General features: G+C 41.3%; 1 protein-coding gene across 1 annotated transcript in view; it reads right to left on the bottom strand.

The window, feature by feature from the left end:
• Positions 1–22097, bottom strand: part of ppm1lb (protein phosphatase, Mg2+/Mn2+ dependent, 1Lb) — a 42496-nt gene that overhangs the window by 11751 nt on the left and 8648 nt on the right. The window contains exon 2 of the mRNA XM_058079667.1: positions 1457–1673. Coding sequence (XP_057935650.1) covers positions 1457–1673 — 217 coding nt within the window. The remainder of the gene's footprint in view (positions 1–1456; positions 1674–22097) is intronic.

Genomic DNA, 22097 nt, shown 5'->3' with positions numbered 1-22097 from the left:
CTTGAAAGCATCACCAAGGAGTAGCCCGGTGGTTTTGATAGTCTTGATAGTTATGAGCAACACCCTCGCGATGCAAGATGGCCTACTTGTTTATTGATCACACATGAGTGAACGCTTCATTTCTTTGTCTAGGGAGAACATAACATGTGTGCAAATGTGGCATCTGTAAAGCAGACGACCTGACCCTGGACTGTTGGCCAGCCAATCACAGGGCACATATAGACAAACAACCATTCACACTCACATTCATACCTATGGATAATTTAGAGTCGCCAATTAACCTAGCATGTTTTTGGAATGTGGGAGGAAACCGGAGTACCCGGAGAAAAGCCACGCATGCACGTGGAGAACATGCAAACTCCACACAATGGAATCGAACTTGGGTTTCTTTACTGTGTGGCCTGCACGGTACCCACTTTTTCACCGTGCAGCCCTAAATGGTAGTATTTCGTTCATTCATTTTCTACTGCTTATCCTCATGAGGGTCGTGAGGGGGTGGTGGAGCCTATCCCAGCTATCTTTGGGCAAGAGGCAGGATACACCCTGGACTGGTGGCCAGCCAATCACAGGGCACATATAGACAAACAACCATTCACACTCACATTCATACCTATGGACAATTTGGAGTCGCCAAATAACCTAGCATGTTTTTGGAATGTGGGAGGAAACCGTAGTACCCGGAGAAAACCCATAAAAATTAGACAACCTGAATTAATTAGGGTTGGGCATCATTTGAATTTGAACGATTCCGATTCCTCATTTCGATACCGGTTCCTAACCATTATCAATGAAAATGTGATGAAAAAGCAATATTTTGCCATAACATCAATGTAACACTTAGCGGTTGGACCTCAGAAGAGTGGGATATTTCCTGTTTCCCAGCAACATGGCGTCCCACAGGGTTGTGATATTTCTCTATCCTGATTTTACAGGGAAAACTGCACTAATTAATTCATTCGTTTTCTCCCGCTTATCCTCACAAGGGTCAAGGGGGGGGGGTGCTGGAGCCTATCCCAGCTGTCTTCGGGCGAGAGGCGGGGTACACCCTGGACTGGTGGCCAGCCAATCACAGGGCACATATAGACAAACAACCATTCACACTCACATTCATACCTATGGACAATTTGGAGTCGCCAATTAACCTAGCATGTTTTTGGAATGTGGGAGGAAACCGGAGTACCCGGAGAAAACCCACGCATGCACGGGGAGAACATGCAAACTCCACACAGAGATGACCGAGGATGGAATTGAACTCTGGTCTCCTAGCTGTGAAGCCTGCGTGCTAACCACTCGACCACAGTGCAGAACAATAAAATGATATTTACTTTAAGATATGTAGTGAAGCCTGCTTTTTACAAAATAAAGTTTATAAAATATTTCTCTGCCTATTTCTCTGTCAGTCAAAGCAACATCATCATCCTTGTGAGGTCAGGCTCCCTGAATGTAATCTTTTTACCTGCTTCATTGTACGTAGAGGAGAGCTTTTCCAACATTTCCCGGTCTAAATTCAAGATTTGCTGCTCCAGGATGGACGGGTAGGAGAAGCCACCCATGTCTTTTTTCTCGTCCTGCTCCTTATCCTTTTCCCTGTCTCGCTCTTTCTCGCGTTCATAGGTCAGCAACTGCTGGCGCAGCGCCTCCGGCAGGTGAGCTTTTACGTAGTCAGCAGCAGCCTGATAACAGAGCAGAGAGGGGGGAAAATATTACATTGGTGCAAATAAATTATGATAAGCTTATATCTCGTCTATGTCAGTGAAGCAAAATATAAAATGCAGACAGTGCGTTCAGGGGTGTTGTTGCTGGTGATGGTGCAACAGTGGAGACATAAGAAAAATATACATCCTGTATATATATATATTCTCCTTGAGCACTGGTTCCCAAACTTTTTACTGTGAGCAAAAAGTTGTTGTTTTGGTAAATGTCACATGATTTCGGTGTGTTTACTGTGGTTTTCAAGTGTCCCTGAATGCAGCGGCAACTTGTGTCCAAGGAGTCATGTGATGCACTTGAATGCACCATTGTCAGAAAAACACATTTTAATGAAATGATCATGTACGATCATTGATAGAGTAGATGAAATCAAAGCACGGGCGAGCCGCTACAACCAAGCGTCCGTCAGTTGTTGGCATCGCCATCGCTCATTAAAAAAAAAAATATACCGTATTTTCTGGACTCCGCTCCGGAGTATAAGTCGCACAAGGCCAAAAATGCATAATTAGGTAGAAAAAAACATACATAAGTCGCATTTTTTGCAGGTAATATATTTTACAAACTACTTGACCAAAACAGACATTACGTCATCTTGGAAGGCAAGTTCGAACATTAATAAAAGAATAGAAAACAGGCTGAATAGGTGTAAGATATGCTAACACAAAGGTTATTCAGCTACACAAAAAATAACACACATAAACAGTTTGAAGTACAATAAATGTTTTGTTTTCTTCATGGCAGTAAGAGTAGCCTAGTCTAGTCCCTAACAAGTTTTTCACTTAATCCAAAATTTTTCTCTTTGCTGATCGATTACTGTTTTTCAGCTGCAAATTTCACTACTTGCAGCTTGTAATCTTCAGAATATGATTTTATTTTTTTTTTGGGGGGGGGGGGGGGGGGGGGGGGGAATTTGTGTTCCGTCGTTCTCAGTTGTCTTTGAAAGCTAACATCTACTGTTTAGAGTGCCGTCTTGAAATTATATATATATTTTTTCATTTATAAGTCGCTCTGGAGTATAACTCGCAGGAACAGTCAACCGATGACAAAAAAGTGTGACTTATAGTCCGGAAAATACGGTAATCCACAAATTTCAAATATGCATGCCTTAAAAAAACAGTTGAATGATTAGAGCAGAAATGTCTGTATTTGGTATTTTAGTATATTTACCATTATGATAACCACTGAGCCGACACTGAGATGTTATGAGCATATTTTCCCCAACAAATATTAAAATATTTTTTAAAAAGAGAAAGTGTATGCATTCTTCAGTGTGCCGAGATAGATGTTGCCTTCCCCTGACAGCACTGCACCGGGAAGACCAAGGTCATAAAGATCCGAGCCCCATATCAGGTAAAAAAAAAATGCAGAAATGCATATCCCATAGCTCATATTTCATTTGTTTCTAAAAGGTGAGGAGAGTTTCCAAAAATGCATGACGCAGTATTTAAATATCTCTAGTGACATGGAGGTCATGTTACAGAGATACAATGGACGCCATTTGTCAAATGATCATAATGACGATACAAATTTCTCTCCCCTTTATTTATATAGCTGTAATATTCTCTGGCAAATAAAAAGGAAAAGTTGTAATATTTTTTTTTGTACCTAAGGTCCGTGTTGTTGCAGCTTTGCTTCCGAAAGTGTCACTCCACCCTTCCTTTCTTCACTCCCATGCAAACACTGCCAATGTTTGCCTCTCCTCTTCCAGTGTCTCCATTCTAATTCTTAGTGTCTCTTCCTGTCTGCTTCCGTGGTAACGTTCCACCAAAAAATAAAAAAATAAATCTATGATTTATTTCCCCCTCATGACCACTCCCCGTATACAATGCATCCTTCTGCTTTTCTCAAGAGCTATATTCCACGCCTACCATGGCGAAAATCCACCAGTAACTGACATGCCCATAAAAACGTCTATTTATAACATTATAACACATGGCCTGTTCCTACCCCTCCTAGCTTGATGTGGATGTTCATCAGATTTTAGATCATCATTTGCAATAAAATTGAACGATTAGATCCCATTCGGCTACATAATATTGTTCACGAGCGACAATAACAAGCTTAATGCTCCATTCAGGTTTAAGCCCTACTAAATATGCCTCAGACACACATTTAATAAGTTACATTAAATAAAATGAATTCAATAGCCACCATGAAAAGGTCATAAATAGAACAGGAAGTATGTCGTCTACCTGAATAAAGTCACATGGCCCCTCATGCCTGGCCGAACTACCTCCTCACGTTATGAGTGAACGTGTACGGTTTCTCACAGTAAGCCTGTGTTGAGTGCAGAGATTCTTGACAAAATTAAAATTGGACTGAAAGAAAGAGGTCTCACCAAAAAAAATAAAGAAGAAACCGCAATAATTTGACACATGGCTTAAATTAAGTATTGGCTGAAAATATGGTTATAGCTAAAATGCATAGGCAAAACAAGTACATTGAAACACTTGGTTGGGACTCATAATAACATTCATTCATTTTCTACCGCTTTTCCTCACGAGGGGGTGCTGGAGCCTATCCCAGCTGTCTTCAGACGAGAGAGGCGGGGTACACCCTGGACTGGTGGCCAGCCAATCACAGGGCACATATAGACAAACAACCATTCACACTCACATTCATACCTATGGACAATTTGGAGTCGCCAATTAACCTAGCATGTTTTTGAAACCGGAGTACCCGGAGAAAACCCACACATGGGCGGGAAGAACATGGACAGAGATGGCCGAGGGTGGAATCAAACTCAGGTCTTGTGGCTGTGAGGCCTGCACGCTAACCACTCATCCGCCATGCAGTCCCATTTGGTTCAGCAGTAACAAATACATCGTCATGACTGCACAGTGTATAGATTGTCCAACTTGCAATTTCCAATACCTAAATCAGCCGATACCGATATGTGGAACATGTTTCCTTTGGTGGAATTTTGTCCAGCATTTCTTAAAATGTCGGTTTTCATGATCTGGAAAAAAAATCTAATACCGATCCCGTTTTTATGCTGATATCGGGCCGATAATTATTGGTATCGATTATAATCAGACACCACTAATTATTATATCACTATAATATACATATGCCTGTAAAGCCACATTAAATATTTGAATATTGCACAAGACATCTGCAAAAACGTAACTACTGTAGGCGTGAATAATAAAGTTATGTGACATACAATGTGCATTGTCACTTTTAGTTAAGACCGAAGCAAGACCGAAGTCTGTGTAGCCGATCTCTCCAGGATGTTGTCCGCATCAACAATAAATGAAGCTAACGTTACAAAAGAGCTACAGGTGTTGACAAAACACTTATTACACAGGATCGAAGTGTTAGATTACTATGATTTATTTTTTTATTTTTTGTCACTCATCCAATATCCAATTTCATGCGTTTATTTGAGTTTTGATTTATAAAATCAGACTAAATTGCTGCATTGAATGCAATGTCATAGGTGTTCTTAAGGCACAAATATCAGTGTGTCCCATTGACAAAGTAGCCATGAATACCTCTCACTATAGCTGTATATGTGGCGGGCAAGTGCCAACTACAGATAGTGAGAAGGTTTGTAGGTTACATCAGTGTGCTTCGTGGCGTATGCTAATTATACACACTGAATATTTCTGCTGTTGTCAAGCAAATATGATCTCAGACAGAAAATGCGGATAGTACCGATCCTCTTGACGTGGGTCAGCTTTCAAGGGTCCTCAAATGCAGCCAAAAAAAAAATCATGTGCGAGTGCTAGACTGTTTTGGGAATGAAAAGTAATTTTGCTTGGAAAAACAAAAAGTAAACTGCCTTAGACCAGATTGGAAGTGTTTGTGTGGCCTTGAAAACAGTCTTTTGTGTGTGTTCTCACACACACAAATCTCACCTTGGCACCCTCAGACTATTTTGCTCACCCAAACATTGAATCTCACAGAAAACGACAACAAACAGTGGAAGCACAGATGGGCTCCGGGCTGGAGGGCTTAGGCGAGTGTGCAGTACTACAAAGTTGTGGGAGTGCCAGCTTTGAAAGAGAAGCAAAGCAAACACACATGCATAGTCTATTGCATCGTAAAGACAGCAGAACTTCCATGATCAAGCAATATCTCACAATCTCTTCTGGGGCCTGGGGTTTAGTTTTCAAGTCATAAGCACGGTTTCTTTTATTAGTATTTCTTAAGTCAGTCGTTCACGTAGTCATAAGGTGATTTGATTTCCCAAAACGTGAATTAAAACACTTAAAAATGTATGCTCTAATGCTAGGAGTCCACTGGGCCGGCGCCAGTTCGTGCCAGTTCGTGCCAGTTCGTGCCAATGCAATTTGTTGTGACGCCTACTGTCACTAATAATGTGCCGAGTGGCATGCAGTGGCTCAAACTGCCTCCCAACTGGCTCGTGGTGGCCCGTAACGGCGGCAAAAATTGAGTTTGACTGCAAGAAAATTTCAAATTTTTTGTTGCGCCACTTGCATTAAGCAATCAACGCAAAGTGTCCACCAAGTGGAACCAAATGTCGTAAACAATACGCCTATTGGAATCCACTGGAATGTAATGGCGCGTGCCAAGTTGCGCCAATGATGTGAGGAGTCCACTGGGCTGGCGCCAGTTGGTGCCAGTTTGCGCCAATGCAATTTGCTGTGGCGCCAATAAGGTGCCGAGTGGCATGCAGTGGCTCAAACTGCCTCCCAACTGGCTGGTGGTGGCCCGTAACGGCGGCAAAAATTAAGTTTGACTGCAAGAAAATTTCAAAATGTTGAAAATTTTCGTTGCGCCACTTGCATCAAGCAAGTGGAACCAAATATTGCAAACAATCCACTTATTGGAATCTACTGGAATGTAATGGCGCGTGCCAAGTTGTGCCAATGAAATTTGCTGTGGCGCCTAGCATCGCCAACAAGGTGCCTAGTGGCGTGCAGTGGCTCGAACTGCCTCCCAACTGGCTCGTGGTGGCCCGTAACGGCGGCAAAAATTGAGTTTGGCGGCAAGAAAATATTTTTAAATTTTTCGTTGCGCCACTTGCATCAAGCAATCAGCGCAAAGTGTCCACCAAGTGGAACCAAATGTCGTAAACAATACACCTATTGGAATACACTGGAATGTAATGGCGTGTACCAAGTTGCGCCAATGATGCTAGGAGTCCACTGGGCTGGCGCAAAAGATTATGTGATTGGCGCGTAGTGGATCGTAGTGGAACCACTATGCGCCAACTACGATCCACTTTGCGCCAATCACATAATCTTTGGCGCCAACTGGCACCAACTAGCGCCAGCCCAGTGAACTTCTTGCATAACAGTACAATGTGGCCCTAGAGCCTGTTTAGGAGCGTCAAAGATGACTTTTCCGAGGTGCTTAAACGGTTGCTTTTGAAGATCTGAAGTTCACTTTCTTTGAGACAGATGAAAACAAACCCAGGTCATTAGCATTAAAGCTACAGACACACAAAATGCCATGTCCCAATTCCAGTATCCAACACCATTGCAATATACTATTGTGGGACCTCTGGAACTTATTTAAAATGGTAAAAATAGAATAATATGAAACCTTAAAATAAAAAAAGCTGTTATCTCTCATAAGCCAACATTGTGCTGTGCAGCTGACAAGAGTAAAGAACATTACTCTCATGTGGCTTGTACTTTCAGAACCAGAAGTCAGGCCTATAAAAGTGAATCTGGACTGTAAAGATGAATAGAAGTTCCATTACAAGTACCAGGGAATGCTGAAGCTCCTAAGACCATTACAGACATGAAGAGCTGCCTCTGAGCTAAACAAGACCAGATGTCTATGAAAGGAAATGAGGTGGATGATCAGGATGATATGAACATCTCGTTAAATCCGTTAGCTGAACTTTCTGCCCCACCTCTGAAGAAATCTCATTCCATGTTCACCCTCAAGCTGCTGGAGGACAAAACATCACAAGTTATTGAACCGCCATCACGGAATAAGGTCTTTACTCATGGAGTGAAGGCAACTATTGCAGAGGGGCATTCAGCCATTGAACCATCAGTCTCCACTAGCAATACACACACATTCAAAGTAAGACCTCACCGTGTGTCCTTCCTGTGACAGCTGGGTCCATTACAGGAGGTGAAAACTCATATTAAACCATAACGGCCCATTGGGAACAGGCCCTGTGGTTGATCCATAGCTCCCACTAACCTCCCCTTAAAGAAGGAGTACCACAAATGTGACTGCAGCCCAGAATTGGATGCCAAGGGCCCCACTTGAGTAAGTTAACTTAAACAGTAGCCACGTTTACATGAGGAGTTTTTCCTCTTTCCGAATGGAATCTTTCCGAATGACTTTTCCGAAAACAATGGTACCCATGGAAAGGAATATTCCAATCTCCTGTCTACATGCGCCGCTATAATCAACCAGAATAGTCAATGGGGCATGCGCAGTAAAACGTAAACATCAACATCATGTGATACCGACTTCCTCGAGTTTTTCTTTCACTCCGTATTGCCAGTTTTTCGTTCGTCCAGTCTTGAAATTTAGTTTGGCTCAAAAACAAACGTTCCACAGCAGTCCAGTGCCGATTGCTCGCCTCCATTTCTAAAACCGAAGAACGTCTCGAGCTGCGTGTTACGTCATATCTGAATTCAATCTTTCTAATATTTTATAATTAAACTCAGGACATGTTTTATATAGATATATATTTTCTTTTTAAAGAAAAACTGGACTTGTGAATGGCGTATAGAAGGGTTTAGATTCTGTTCCACAGATGGCGCTAATGCACACGAAAGCTACTTGCCAACCGCCAATAAACAACAGAAGAAGAAAAACACCATGAAGAAGAACGCAATCTGACAACTTTCCGTTTGAGCGGGTACAAGATACCTCAATCGGATTGGGGAAAGGAATATTCCACCCCTGTGAATCCGATTATATGTTCATTTGGATTGGCACTTAGTGTATACAAAGGTTCAATTCTTTCCTTTTCAGCAAATAAACCAAATGCAATTGGAATATTTGGGTCCATGTATACATGGCTAATGATATAGCAAGGGGAATCAAGTTTTTAAAAAGTAGAAAGTAAAAAAAAAAGCTATCCGTTACAAGCAATCATACACACATCACACAGAGATGGAAAAAATAAATAAAAACGAAAATTACTTTGATATGTCTCATGACTGAACTCAATTATTCCATACTGGCAGAATGCCTGAACTGTATCACTGTGTCCAAACAAAGAATCCCACTCATGGGTGACTCAGTCTTTTCATGTTATTACTAATACACTGCCTGAGTCCGACTGCAGAATAATCCACCATGGGGCCAAAGAAAGTTGCACGTCCTAGCACGTACAAGGTGAGGGGCAAAATAAGCAAAACACAGTGTTGATATCTGTGTCTTCGCAAAAAAGAGTCTTCAATGAAGTAAAAGGGATTCCTCATTTATATCTTTTGCATTGTTTTCTGCACTTAAAACTATAATTATTCTTACAGACTGATTGGATTTACATTGTTTTGTATTGAAAAAATGTATTGGGTTTTCATAGGACACTTTGGAATGGATTAATGATGAAAACCCAGGTACCGCTGTTCATTCATTCATTCATTCATTCATTTTCTACCGCTTATCCTCACGAGGGTCGCGGGGGGTGCTGGAGCCTATCCCAGCCGTCTTCGAGCGAGAGACTGGTGGCCAGCCAATCACAGGGCACATATAGACAAACAACCATTCACACTCACATTCATACCTATGGACAATTTGGAGTCGCCAATTAACCTAGCATGTTTTTGGAATGTGCCACTAACCACTTGACCGCCATGCAGCCCTACAACAAAGCATGCTGGGAAATACATCATCTGCCCATTTCACACATGCAAACTCTTCTGGGTTACACATCTCCACGGCTTGTTTTGCCCAAACATTGACAGAGTGATGATCACCACCAATCACTTTGAAATCACTTGAAAGCAACAACAACAACGCCAAAGGAACTGTAGTCGTATAGCCACAGGAAAGGAGAAATTTCAAGCAGGAATGAGTATGAAATCCCCGTAAATTGTCGTGACAAGAAACTAAAATCCGCACATTAGTCTGTGAATGAAATGAAGAGGCGGTGCAGAGGACTTAATCATAAAATATAGATGCATTGTGTCTCGGTGGACTTGTCCTCTAGCATCTATTAGAACTTCACTTGTCCTTTAGATCCCAACTCCCACCTCTGATTTATTTATATACATCCATATATGATGTGTGTGTGTGTGTGTGTGCGTGTATGGAGGACACTGCTAAAATTTATTTTTCACTCTCTTTTAAGGATAAAAAACAGGGGAGTGAATTATTGGTGTGTCGGTCATGAACGAACGGGTCAAAAGAACTAGTTTTTTTATGAACGGAAGGAACAAGGTCACTGTCCTGAAAATACCCGTTCAGTCCGTTCAGTTGCAAATGCTTTTTTTTTTTTGATTGATTGATTTTTTTTTTATTTTTTTGATCTTTTCCTATTCAAATCAAATAAACTTTATTTGTATAGCACTTTTCCTGCAAAGACATGCAACACAAAGTGCTTTACAGAATTAAAAACAATTACCACAATTAAAAAGGAAAAAACAAAGAAACAAAAGAAAGTCCCTCCCTTCCTCCCTCCATACTAGACACACACACACACACCCACACACACACACACACAATCACACGCAGTAGGGAGACATGGCATGGCACTGAGGATCAAGGAAATGCCACCTTTGGGGCCGTCCACACTGGGAGGAGCCGCAGGCCGTGCACCAGCACCCGGGCCCCCCGACTCCGACAGACGGGTGGACCCGGAGTCGGAACGAATGAGTGAACGGACTGACTCGACACAGCTGACCGGGTCTATGCACAGGCTAACGACCAATTGACCGAAATGAACGGATCTTTTTACTGAATGAACCAGAATGATCCGAATGGTTTTGCCCACCACTAGAGTGAATCCACCCTGTCGACACTCGTCGACCGTTCATTCATGACCGACAATTGAGTCGGAACGAATGAGTGAACGGACTGACTCGACACAGCTGACGGGGTCTATGCACAGGGGGAGATCATAGGCTAACGACCAATTGACCGAAATGAACGGATCTTTTTACTGAAATGAACCGGAATGATCCGAATGGTTTTGCCCACCACTAGAGTGAATCCACCCTGTCGACACTCGTCGACCGTTCATTCATGACCGACAGTTGAGTCGGAACGAATGAGTGAACGGACTGACTCGACACAGCTGACCGGGTCTATGCACAGGCTAACGACCAATTGACCGAAATGAACAGATCTTTTTACTGAATGAACCAGAATGATCCGAATGGTTTTGCCCACCACTAGAGTGAATCCACCCTGTTTGAGTAAAACCAATACTTGGAATATAACAGTGAAGTTGTGCAAACATCACGGACAAGTTTTCTAAATACCAAAAAAAAGCTAAATGTGGGCCACAAAATGCCTTTAGGATAAGAACTAAATAAACGTGAGTGAGGTTCTCTTGCACTCTTCAACACACACACACACAAACACACACACACACACACACACACAGCTCATACACTCTGGCCCTGTAATCTCATTAGGCGCCCACACACCATTTTGCTTGTGTTCTTATTTGTATTCCTGCGATCTGGAGCTTGCGTTTGCTGGCAGACACGGCGATATCAGTTTCATGAATATTCATCCACTCATCAAGAGTGGCAAGCTAAACCAGCACCCTCCTTTTTTTCTTGTCTAAATGAGTCACTCATGCACACACACACACACTATGGAGAGTATTGATGCATTCTTACCTTTCCTTGTGCACAACTCCTTCCTTTGCTAATGAGCTTCACCCGTGTCTGTCAATCAAAACCATACAAACTGAAGCCCCTTATCAATCATTTCCTGGATGACTAATCCCTGTCGAGGATTTTCCAGATAGATTAATGGAATTTGTCTGAAAGCCGTTTAATCCGTCAGAATCTCCATTTAGGAAGCTTTGACACGCGCATACGTACTTTTAGTCATTTCACACCAACTGCCGTGCAAGTATGTTAAAAGCAAGACTTTAGTCCACTGATTTACCGTCGCCCATAAAAAATGAGACAACCTGAATTAATTAAGGTAGGGCATCATTTGAATTTGAACGATTCCGATTCCTTATTTTGATTCCGGTTCCTAACTATTATCAATGAAAATGTGATGAAAAAGCAATATTTTGCCATAACATCGATGTAGCACTTAGCGGTTGGACCTCAGAAGAGTGGGATATTTCCTGTTTCCCGGCAACATGGCGTCCCGCAGGGTTGTGATATTTCTTTATCGTGATTTTACAGGGAAAACTGCACTCATCAATTCATTTGTTTTCTTCCCCCCGCGATCCTTGTGAGGATAAGCGGTAGAAAATGAATGAATGAATGAATTAACTAAAAATAATGAAAACATACAAATAAGTAAGGTTAAAGAAATTAGTGAAAAGCTGTCGGAAACATCGTATTATGTATAGAAACATTTCCCCAGATTCTTGTAGATGAACACATAAGACGACATTGTTATGAGTCCTTTGGCCTTGGTTAAAGACGCTCTGCAGTTGCCACTTGATGCCTTGGAGTGGATGCTAAGCAGATAAGCAGAGTTGGTAATTGATTCTTGTGCTGCCAGAGCTAATGCTAGCAGCTCAAGTCTCTCATAAGAGGAGGCTAAAAGGAGTTTGACGTGACAGCAGGATATGTTAGATCCACACTCATGCCACTGGGAAGATTATTGGGACTATACATTCTCTGCATGGATTCGCTTTTCCAGTTGTCACGCCCTGTTCAGTTCATCTTGTGTTTTTTTTTTTTTTTTCGGTTTTATTTTCCAGACCATTTTCCGTTTCTTTTCCTGTTGACTATTTTTAGAGTCTGTTCTCTCCCCTCTGAGCAGCGTTTGTTTACACATCCATTACCTGTATGCTGCCCTTTTCCTCAGTTTATATCATGAGCTCATCCGGTAGCAAAACTTGAAGCTCATGTCTTGCAGCTGCCCAGACGAGAAGATGTGGAGGATGGAATGATTGGGGGGTGGGGGGGTGGCAAAGGATGCTAAGTGGGCTGAGAATTGGCTAGGGTGCGGTAGCGCTGCATCGGATATAGATTGACTTGACAGAGGAGAAGAGTACTGTATGTTTTCATTTAATAGAAGCATACAAAAATGCAGGGGCGGCACGGCGGTCGAGTGGTTAGCGCACAGACCTCACAGCTAGGAGACCCGAGTTCAATCCCACTCTGGGTCATCTCTGTGTGGAGTTTGCATGTTCTCCCCCGTGCATGCGTGGGTTTTCTCCGGGTACTCCGGTTTCCTCCCACATTCCAAAAACATGCTAGGTTAATTGGCGACTCCAAATTGTCCATAGGTATGAATGTGAGTGTGAATGGTTGTTTGTCTATACGTATGTGCCCTGCGATTGGCCAAATCTCAAAGACAGCTGGGATAGGCTCCAGCACCCCCGCGACCCTCGTGAGGAAAAAAGCGGTAGAAAATGAATGAATGAATGATACAAAAATGCAGTATAAGATAAAGAGAGGCCCTGCCCCCCCCAAAAAGGTATTTTGGTTGGGAGTATTTTGAGTTCCGTCATGTAATATGTCCCAGAAACTGCCAATCAAGTCCTTACTTTATGCATACATTCTTTACTGTGCAGCATATAGGCTAACTATTTAAAGTGCTGAGATATCTTTGATGGGCCAGCAGAGGTCTTTTTCCTGCAGAGCTGAAAGCCACGGTACCTTCTGTTCCTCCCCAGAGAAAACATGACATACTTTTCCACCTCTTAGCTCGGTTTTAAATGTTCCCCCTCACACATGGTCCTCAGTCTCTGTTGACCTTTTTCCACAGAAACAGTTTTTATCTTTCTTCACTTTATAATTATTTCTACCTCATCTTCCATGCATCCTTCTAAAGGATTAGAATTTTAATAAACTGAATATTTTTGTAGTTGGAGCATAGAAAAGCTGTTTATGACTTTTGAAATATAATTTTTTTAACATAATTAGAGCCCTGTAGACATGAAATAACACCCCCATTGTCAGCTTTACAATAAGATTACAATAAATAATAATCTTAAGAATCTTAAGAAACACTTTCTTAAAATTATAATAATCTTAAGAATCTTAAGAAACACTTTCTTAAGATTATTATTTATTGTAATAAAATTATAATACTCTTAAGAATCTTAAGAAACACTTTCTTAAGATTATTATTGATTGTAATCTTATTGTAATCTTAAGAAAGTGTTTCAAATGGAGAATCTTAAAAAATCTTAAGAAACACTTTCTTAAAAATATTATTTATATATGAGAATAATAAGATTACAATAAATAATAATTTTAAAACTTTTAAAATATTATTTATATATAAGAATAATAAGAATAATAAGATTACAATAAATAATAATTTTAAGAAAGTGTTTCTTAAGATTTTTTAAGATTCTCCATTTGAAACACTTTCATAAGATTACAATCAATAATAATGTTTAAGTGTTTCTTAAGAATCTTAAGAAACACTTTCTTAAGATTACAATAAGATTACAATCAATAAGAATCTTAAGAATCTTAAGAAACACTTTCTTAAGATTATTATTGATTGTAATCTTATTGTAATTTTAAACTTTTCTTAAGATTACAATAAGATTACAATCAATAATAATCTTAAGAATCTTAAGAAACACTTTCTTAAGATTATTGTTGATTGTAATCTTATTGTAATCTTAAGAAAGTGTTTCTTAAGATTCTTAAAATTATTATTGATTGTAATCTTATTGTAATCTTAAGAAAGTGTTTCAAATGGAGTGTGGAAGAAAGAATAATAATCTTAAAAAAGTGTTTCTTAAGATTCTTAAGATTATTGTTTATTGTAATCTTATTGTAATCTTAAGAAAGTGTTTCAAATGGCGTGATCCATTTGAGTGATGGAGTGAAACATACTAATCTTAAGAAAGTGTTTCTTAAGATTCTTAAGATTATTATTTATTGTAATCTTAAGAAGTGTTTAAGATTATTAAGATTATTATTTATTGTAATCTTATTGCAATCTTAAGAAGTGTTTCTTAAGATTATTATTTATTGTAATCTTATTGTAATCTTAAGAAAGTGTTTCAAATGGAGTGTGGAAGACGAAATAAGAAGCCTTACCACTTCCACATGCATTGAGAGAACAGCCATAGCATGCCTCTCTCAGTATGTCGGTTGATTCGTTAGCCAGTGAAGGAAATGTATGAGTGTCACATTAGTGATACCGAGTGACCAGAATACCACATATAACCTGTCTTTTTCAATATTTTTGGACTAACAATAGGCCAACTGTAATCACTTTTCTTCCTTTGAAAATACATCAACATTCCACTACGACGACTACATTCTTGTGGAAACGAGCACTTTAGTTTGGTTAGATTTACCGTATATCTTCTTTGCCAAATCTATTTCCCCCCACTTGGCTTTTTCTGCTTGTGTCCCCAAGCAGCTCTGCCCGCAGAGTCATCTTATCTCTCTGCAGTCTGCCTGATGTACTTATCACTGCTTTGAAATATTAAAGAGTCTTCTGCCTCCTCTCCCAAGGGGACTCCGTGACTTTTACATACTACCCACAATCTCAACCAACATGTCTTTTAGGGGGATAGCGCACGTACACGTAGCTTAGGACGCAGTAAATTGTCCATGTCTTTGGAGTCGGATGCATGACTGTTTGCATATTTTGCACTAAAATATAAAATAAATATGAAATACAATTAAAATAAAAAGACACAACAATATTCAAAGTTACTCGCAGCCAGGAGAGTGAAACCACATACCCAGTGACATGCCGCTCCACTCTTGATATGCTTTTTTCGAGGGTCCCTACTACATGGTCGTGCAACTCTGGGGGGGTGGGGGTGAGGGGGGTTGCATGAGCTGTATTCGTTTGTCAATGTATGTGTGTGTATATGTGAGAGTAATTACTTTTATTGTTTTATGAGTTCTTATCTTGACACATTCTTGCAGAATTAACATGAACATCTGCAGGGTTGCTGTTGGCGCGTCCAGGCACCTCCAGGACCTGGGGGTGGCTGGGGGTCTCTGATCAGGGTCACGGGAACATTTCTTCTTCAACACATTCAAACACTCTTTCTATTGTCTAAGCAAATGGATATAAGGGTGATAACTAATGTTATATTCATTCTATCTACATTTTATTCTAACATCATCCAACCCCCGAGCAGTAAATATTTCAAACTCCATGACCAGTGTCTGTCTACTTTATGACATATTGTCCACTTCAGAGATGACTGCATTCTATTCTTAGCTGGTACTAGTAGTTGGCAGATTGTGACAACTATGTTGGTACTGCACCTGCTGTGGAAACGAGGATACCGATCGTTGGAACCAGTGCTCGTCCTCTTCCAGTCCACATTTGGGGGCGTGAACGGTGCACCATAAGTTTGAATTGTTTGGTAGCCACTATCATAAGATATGCATTTATTCGTCCCTCAGTGGGGAAATTTGCATAATATCACTATACTATAGCACCAACTACACTATAGCAATATATCACTGTACTATACAATATGCAATATGTAATTATAGGTTATCACATGGTTTGTCTGGTATCAGGCCAGATCTCAGCCCAAGACCGAAGGTAGCACGCGGGGGCATGATACTGATTATCACTTTACAGTATGACACAGCTTTGAAAATGTACCGTAAACTACAGTATGTGACATCACCGCATCATTGAGCAATAACTTGGAGCTCAGTTAACATCACTGCGGGGGGGGGGGGGTCACAGTCTTCCTGCCAGACTTGTTCACTCCTGCCTGGTTCAGTTTCATCCATTTATGTCAGCCTGCTGCCACCCAGCATCGCGAACCACACAGTCTGATTCCATGCAGAATTCATCACTGTCTCTTCATCTGATGTGACTCACAAACTGAAAGTTGCCACATTGCTTTTTGACTTCTATCTGCCTGTCCTCATCTGTCTTTTTTTTTTTTATACTAGCTTGTTCTGACATGTACTCAATTCACAAATCAGGCATAACAGAGATGTTACCTCCGCGTCATATGCTGCTAAATGTTAGCTTGCTTTTCATTGCTTCATTGAAAGAGTCGCTGTGTCGAGGAAGCCAGCTGTATGGAGATGAGTGGCCATGGAAGGATGGGCACAGGAAGGAGTTGATGGAAGTCCAGGAAGCTGTCGAGTCAGAACGGCCAAGAACGGCGACACTTGGCATAATGTGTGGCAGTGTGCTTTGTGGAATCTTCACAAGGTTTTGCATCTGTGGTTTTCTTTTCATTCGGTACCATTTCAGCCTCTTTATGTCCCCCAAAAAAGTGCTGGGGCGACAACTACTTGGGCAGGCGAAGCATCAGGGAAACTTCAGTCAGTACAACAAACAGAAATGATTGCTTGAGAACTAACGTTTTTAGAAATACTGAAATTGCGTTCACATTTTTGGAGGCGCTTTTTCGATAATTGTTACCCAAAACCCCATAAGACAATAAACACATACCAGGAAAATGACCATACAAAAGACACAATGTATTAATGTAAAAGCACTGGGATCGACCACGTGCTATACAGTATATCATTTGTGAGAATAAAAGGAAGTGCGAGCTTTCAGTGTGAGCGACCGACATGATATCCCAGTATGGATGCGCGTTACGCTGGCAGCGAAGCAAAGTGAAGTGATATTTCAAATCACGGGAGCTTTACGAGTGTGAGGCAGAAACATAAGCGTGCATACGTGGGGGCGGGAGCCGAGGCACGGAGGCAATGAGCCGTATTTATCATGCAAGAAGATGTAGGCGAGACGGCTGGTGAGCGGCGATGACGAACACGCCATTATAGACCTTTTCTGAATCGTCTCTTCATCAGCGGCACCTTGATAACTTCCTGCCTACACGACACAATAAAAGGACACACTCATGCCTCCACTCCACTAATGCCACTCAAACATAAATCCAGTGGTATAATAAGAAGAAATGCAGCTTCAGCCGCTTTGCTGAAATGGCATTGCTCTTTTAAAAGCCCCTTGTCTCGACTATTTAGTAGCTTTTCATGTGAAACATATTGTAATTAATAGATACTTTATAGGATAAATTATACATTCATTCATTTTCTACCACTTTTCCTCACGAGGGTCGCGGGGGTGCTGGAGCCTATCCCAGCTGTCTTTGGGCAAGAGGCGGGGTACACCCTGGACTGGTGGCCAGCCAATCACAGGGCACATATTGACAAACAACCATTCACACTCACATTCATTCCTATGGATAATTTGGAGTCGCCAATTAATCTAGCATGTTTTTGGAATGCGGGAGGAAACCGGAGTACCCCGAGAAAACCCACGCATGCACGGGGAGAACATGCAAACTCCACACAGAGATGGCCGAGGGTGGAATTGAACCGTGGTTCCAAAAACATGCTAGGTTAATTGGCGACTCCAAATTGTCCATAGGTATGAATGTGAGTGTAAATGGTTGTTTGTCTATATGTGCCCTGTGATTGGCTGGCGACCAGTACAGGGTGTACCCCGCCTCTCGCCCAAAGACAGCTGGGATAGGCTCCAGCACCCCCGCGACCCTTGTGAGGATAAGCGGTAGAAAATGAATGAATGAATAATATTAATGGGGGGCTGCATGGTGCCCTAGTGGTTAGCACGCAGGCATCACAGGTAGGAGACCTGAGTTCAATTCCACCCTCTGCCATCTCTGTGTGGAGTTTGCATGTTCTCCCCATGCGTGCATGGGTTTCCTCCCACATTCCAAAAACATGCTAGGTTAATTGGCGACTCCAAATTGTCCATAGGTATGAATGTGAGTGTGAATGGTTGTTTGTCTATATGTGTCCTGTGATTGGCTGGCCACCAGTCCACCAAAGGATGTTCCGCTCCCACCCATCTGTGCACCGTGAATGACTGGTGGCAAGTCCAGGGAGGTATTCATCTTTTGCCCAAAGTTAGCTGGGATAGGCTCCAGCATTCTGTAACCCTCAACAGAATACATAAGCAATATACAAACTGGATTTTTACCATCATGCATGATAAATCTTGATAGAAGATGAGTTGAATGCAGCAGTTATTTGATTTTTGGTTTTTGATTTTCTAAATGAGGCCCCGCCGCCGGCCTCAGACAATAAGCTGTGGTAACAAGTGATGGTCTGTCTGAGTGGGACATGCTGATGTCAAGGGTTTACACTCTCCCTGTTGACTTGCTGCTAGACGTAAAAAAAAAGGTCAAGTAATCACAGATTGGACTCAACTTTCAATCCCATTTGAAGATTAAGTTTACTATTCCAGAGATCAGTGCGTAAGTCTTACTAATGACTCTCAATCTGCTGCCCCCCCCCCCCGAGCTCTGCTGTCTTCTGTATAATTGAACCTCATTTGTTTACAGCTTTAAGGCTAACTGCTTTATTTTTTTTTTTTTGAACATGTAAACAGCAGCTTGCTTTGCCGGAACTCCCTAAACGCTATTATTTGACTGGGATCTGATTTAGGGATATGAATATTTATGGTTGCATACTCTAGTTGGTGGTCAGTACTGAATATTTATCGATGCACAAAGCACCTCCTGTGTGATCTTTCTACCCTCCTTTCTATAACGATCGAGGCAACACCTCCAGCTGCCATTTGACACCCCTGCACAACCTCAAGCGCCATTGATTCATTCATTCATTCATTCATTTTCTACTGCTTATCCTCACAAGGGTTGCGGGGGTGCTAGAGCCTATCCCAGCTGTCTTCGGGTGAGAGAGTCACGGTACACCCTGGACTGGTGGCCAGCCAATCACAGGGCACATATAGACAAACAACCATTCACATTCACATTCATACCTATGGACAATTTGGAGTCGCTAATTAACCTAGCATGTTTTTGGAATGTGGGAGGAAACCTATGCAAGCATGGGGAGAACATGCAAACTCCACACAGAGATGGCAGAGGGTGGAATTGAACTCAGGTCTCCTACCTGTGATGCCTGCGTGCTAACCACTCGGACGCCGTGCAGCCCCCCATTAATATTATTCATTCATTCATTCATTCATTTTCTACCGCTTATCCTCATGAGGGTCGCGGGGGGTGCTGGAGCCTATCGCAGCTATCTTCGGGTGAGAAAGTCATGGTACACCCTGGACTGGTGGCCAGCCAATCACAGGGCACATATAGACAAACAACCATTCACACTCACATTCATACCTATGGACAATTTGGAGTCGCCAATTAACCTAGCATGTTTTTGAATGTTCGAGGAAACCGGAGTACCCAGAGAAAACTCCACACAGAGATGTCTGAGGATAAAATTGAACTCAGGTTTCCTAGCTGTGAGGCCTGCGAGCTAACCACTCTACCATCGTGCAGACTTTTTCATAAAATTATTTTAGTTAGTTTCCTTCTTTCTCCACAAGCAGAAATTAATGGCGACTCCATGTTGGATTGCTGCTGGTTTTATTTAAAGCTTTGCTCTTTAGCCCAAGAGTTCCCCAGTGAATAGAAACCATGTGCAAATATCAAAAGTTTGTATCAGCCGCATTCCTTCCATTCAGATGGCTTGATGTGTTTGAGGCTGTGCGGCACATGTGAGCACCAGACCAGCGGAACCTTGCATTTAAAAGGAGACAAGAAACCAAAACATGTTCGGCTCAGATGATATTGATAAGACACACTAAACTAAAAGAAAAAGAACAACCAGGATTGTTTTCGCTATCAAAGATGCACCTGCAGCAGAAATTGTCCCCATCTGTCCAGTGAGAAGACAGGAAGAACCACACGGCTGTTCGCTCGCTCGCTCGACAAACTGTCCTGCTCTCCCCTCTCTCTGTCTGCATACACAATCGCACCAATGTGGCTAACGCTGAACAGCTGCCACTTGCTACCTCCTCTCAGCCAACATTCTTCTCCCGCCATCCTCCACTGCCAAGGCAGTGAACGCACAACTGACTCATCTGTTTCTCCAATCACGCACACAAACAAGCGGCTAATTGTGGAGCGGCGTCAAGAGTTAGCCAACTGTAGATGTGCTAAAAAACCATCTTTTACTTAAGAACTTAAGAACTCCTACTGTGGACTTCCTGCCTTGAAAAACAAAGTGCAGCAATTAACCCCTCGAGGCTGGTCGATTCCGAACCTGATTAAATTCAATTACCAAACAAAAAAATACCCTCAAAAATAACATTGGACCAATGCTCATTTCCTGGCCCTTTGTAGCAAGTTGTGGAGTCTTCCAGAATCTGCACCTTTAAAAGTAATGGTAATGGTAATGGTTTTATTTCATGTGAAGATGCATCAGATTACAATTGAATGCATCACATAATCAGTTCACAGTTCCACATGTCCAAAAGGAGTAGGAAGAAGCAAAGCTTATTAAATCCTACCCCTCCATCTGGTACTTTTACAATCAGTAACTGTTACATTTGTTCACTTCCTGCTTTCCCAATATAGTTGACTTTTTTTTGTTTGTTTTTTAATTTTAATTTATTTTTATTTTTTGTCACATACCGAAGTATGAGGTGATATGACCATACAATGACATAATGGGTACCATAGGGTACCAAAGTGTCACTGTTTGTCACCTCACAAAATTGAACAAAAACACTTTCATTGTTTTTGCACAACTGCTGTTTTTACTCTGCTAAAATGACACTGAAAAATGTAAACAATAAAATTCAGCATAGGGGGATACTATTGTGATAGTGCGCCATGTACTGCGTATTGTATTGTGAAATTCATTATGTGACTATTTTGGATTGTATTAATAGCAACTATTCATTTTGCATTGAAATTAGGTGCTGATATCGACTTGTGTGGTTACTACCATATGGTACCAAGCCTGGGTATCCATCCCTATCCAGACTTTTCCCTGCTATTCCCTTCCAATTAGTGGTGCAAGACCAAAACAAGACTCTGCAGCAAAATGGATGGTAAAAAGTCAATATGCCTGTCACTTTTACCTCAAATCGCATTAATATTATCTCCTCTCAGGTAAACAAGCTCCAAAGTTGAAGCAATTGGAAGTTAGTATTCATTTGGTGTGCATTGTACAGCGATTTACTGTATTGTGCTTGTTTTTCAGTGCATGACAACAGCATGAGATTACTATGAGGACTGGAGCGCACCTCTCTCGCTCTTTTTTATGAACCAATTAATCAGAGGTTTGACAGAAACCAACCGTACCAAATAATTGGCATCAAATTAAAGAACACCCGCCTATAGCTGCATCATTTTTTTTTATTTTAACAACCAATTAATCAGTTAGTTATTTTTTCAATTAATTGGATTTTTTTAAAAACATGTATATGTATGTCTGATGTTGCCTACCATTATAGTACTTGTATTACTACAGTTGGTATTGGAAATCCTTTCATATGTGTAAATATTAGTAAATGCTTGAGGTATTATTAGGAAGGAAAAAGACTATTTTGTATATATTCTGTTGTATGTTTTGCTCAAA

This window comes from Doryrhamphus excisus, chromosome 8, assembly GCF_030265055.1.
Source record: "Doryrhamphus excisus isolate RoL2022-K1 chromosome 8, RoL_Dexc_1.0, whole genome shotgun sequence".
Lineage (NCBI taxonomy): Eukaryota > Metazoa > Chordata > Actinopteri > Syngnathiformes > Syngnathidae > Doryrhamphus > Doryrhamphus excisus.
Note: the sequence above shows the minus strand (reverse complement) of the source record. Positions and strands in the feature narration are given on the sequence as shown.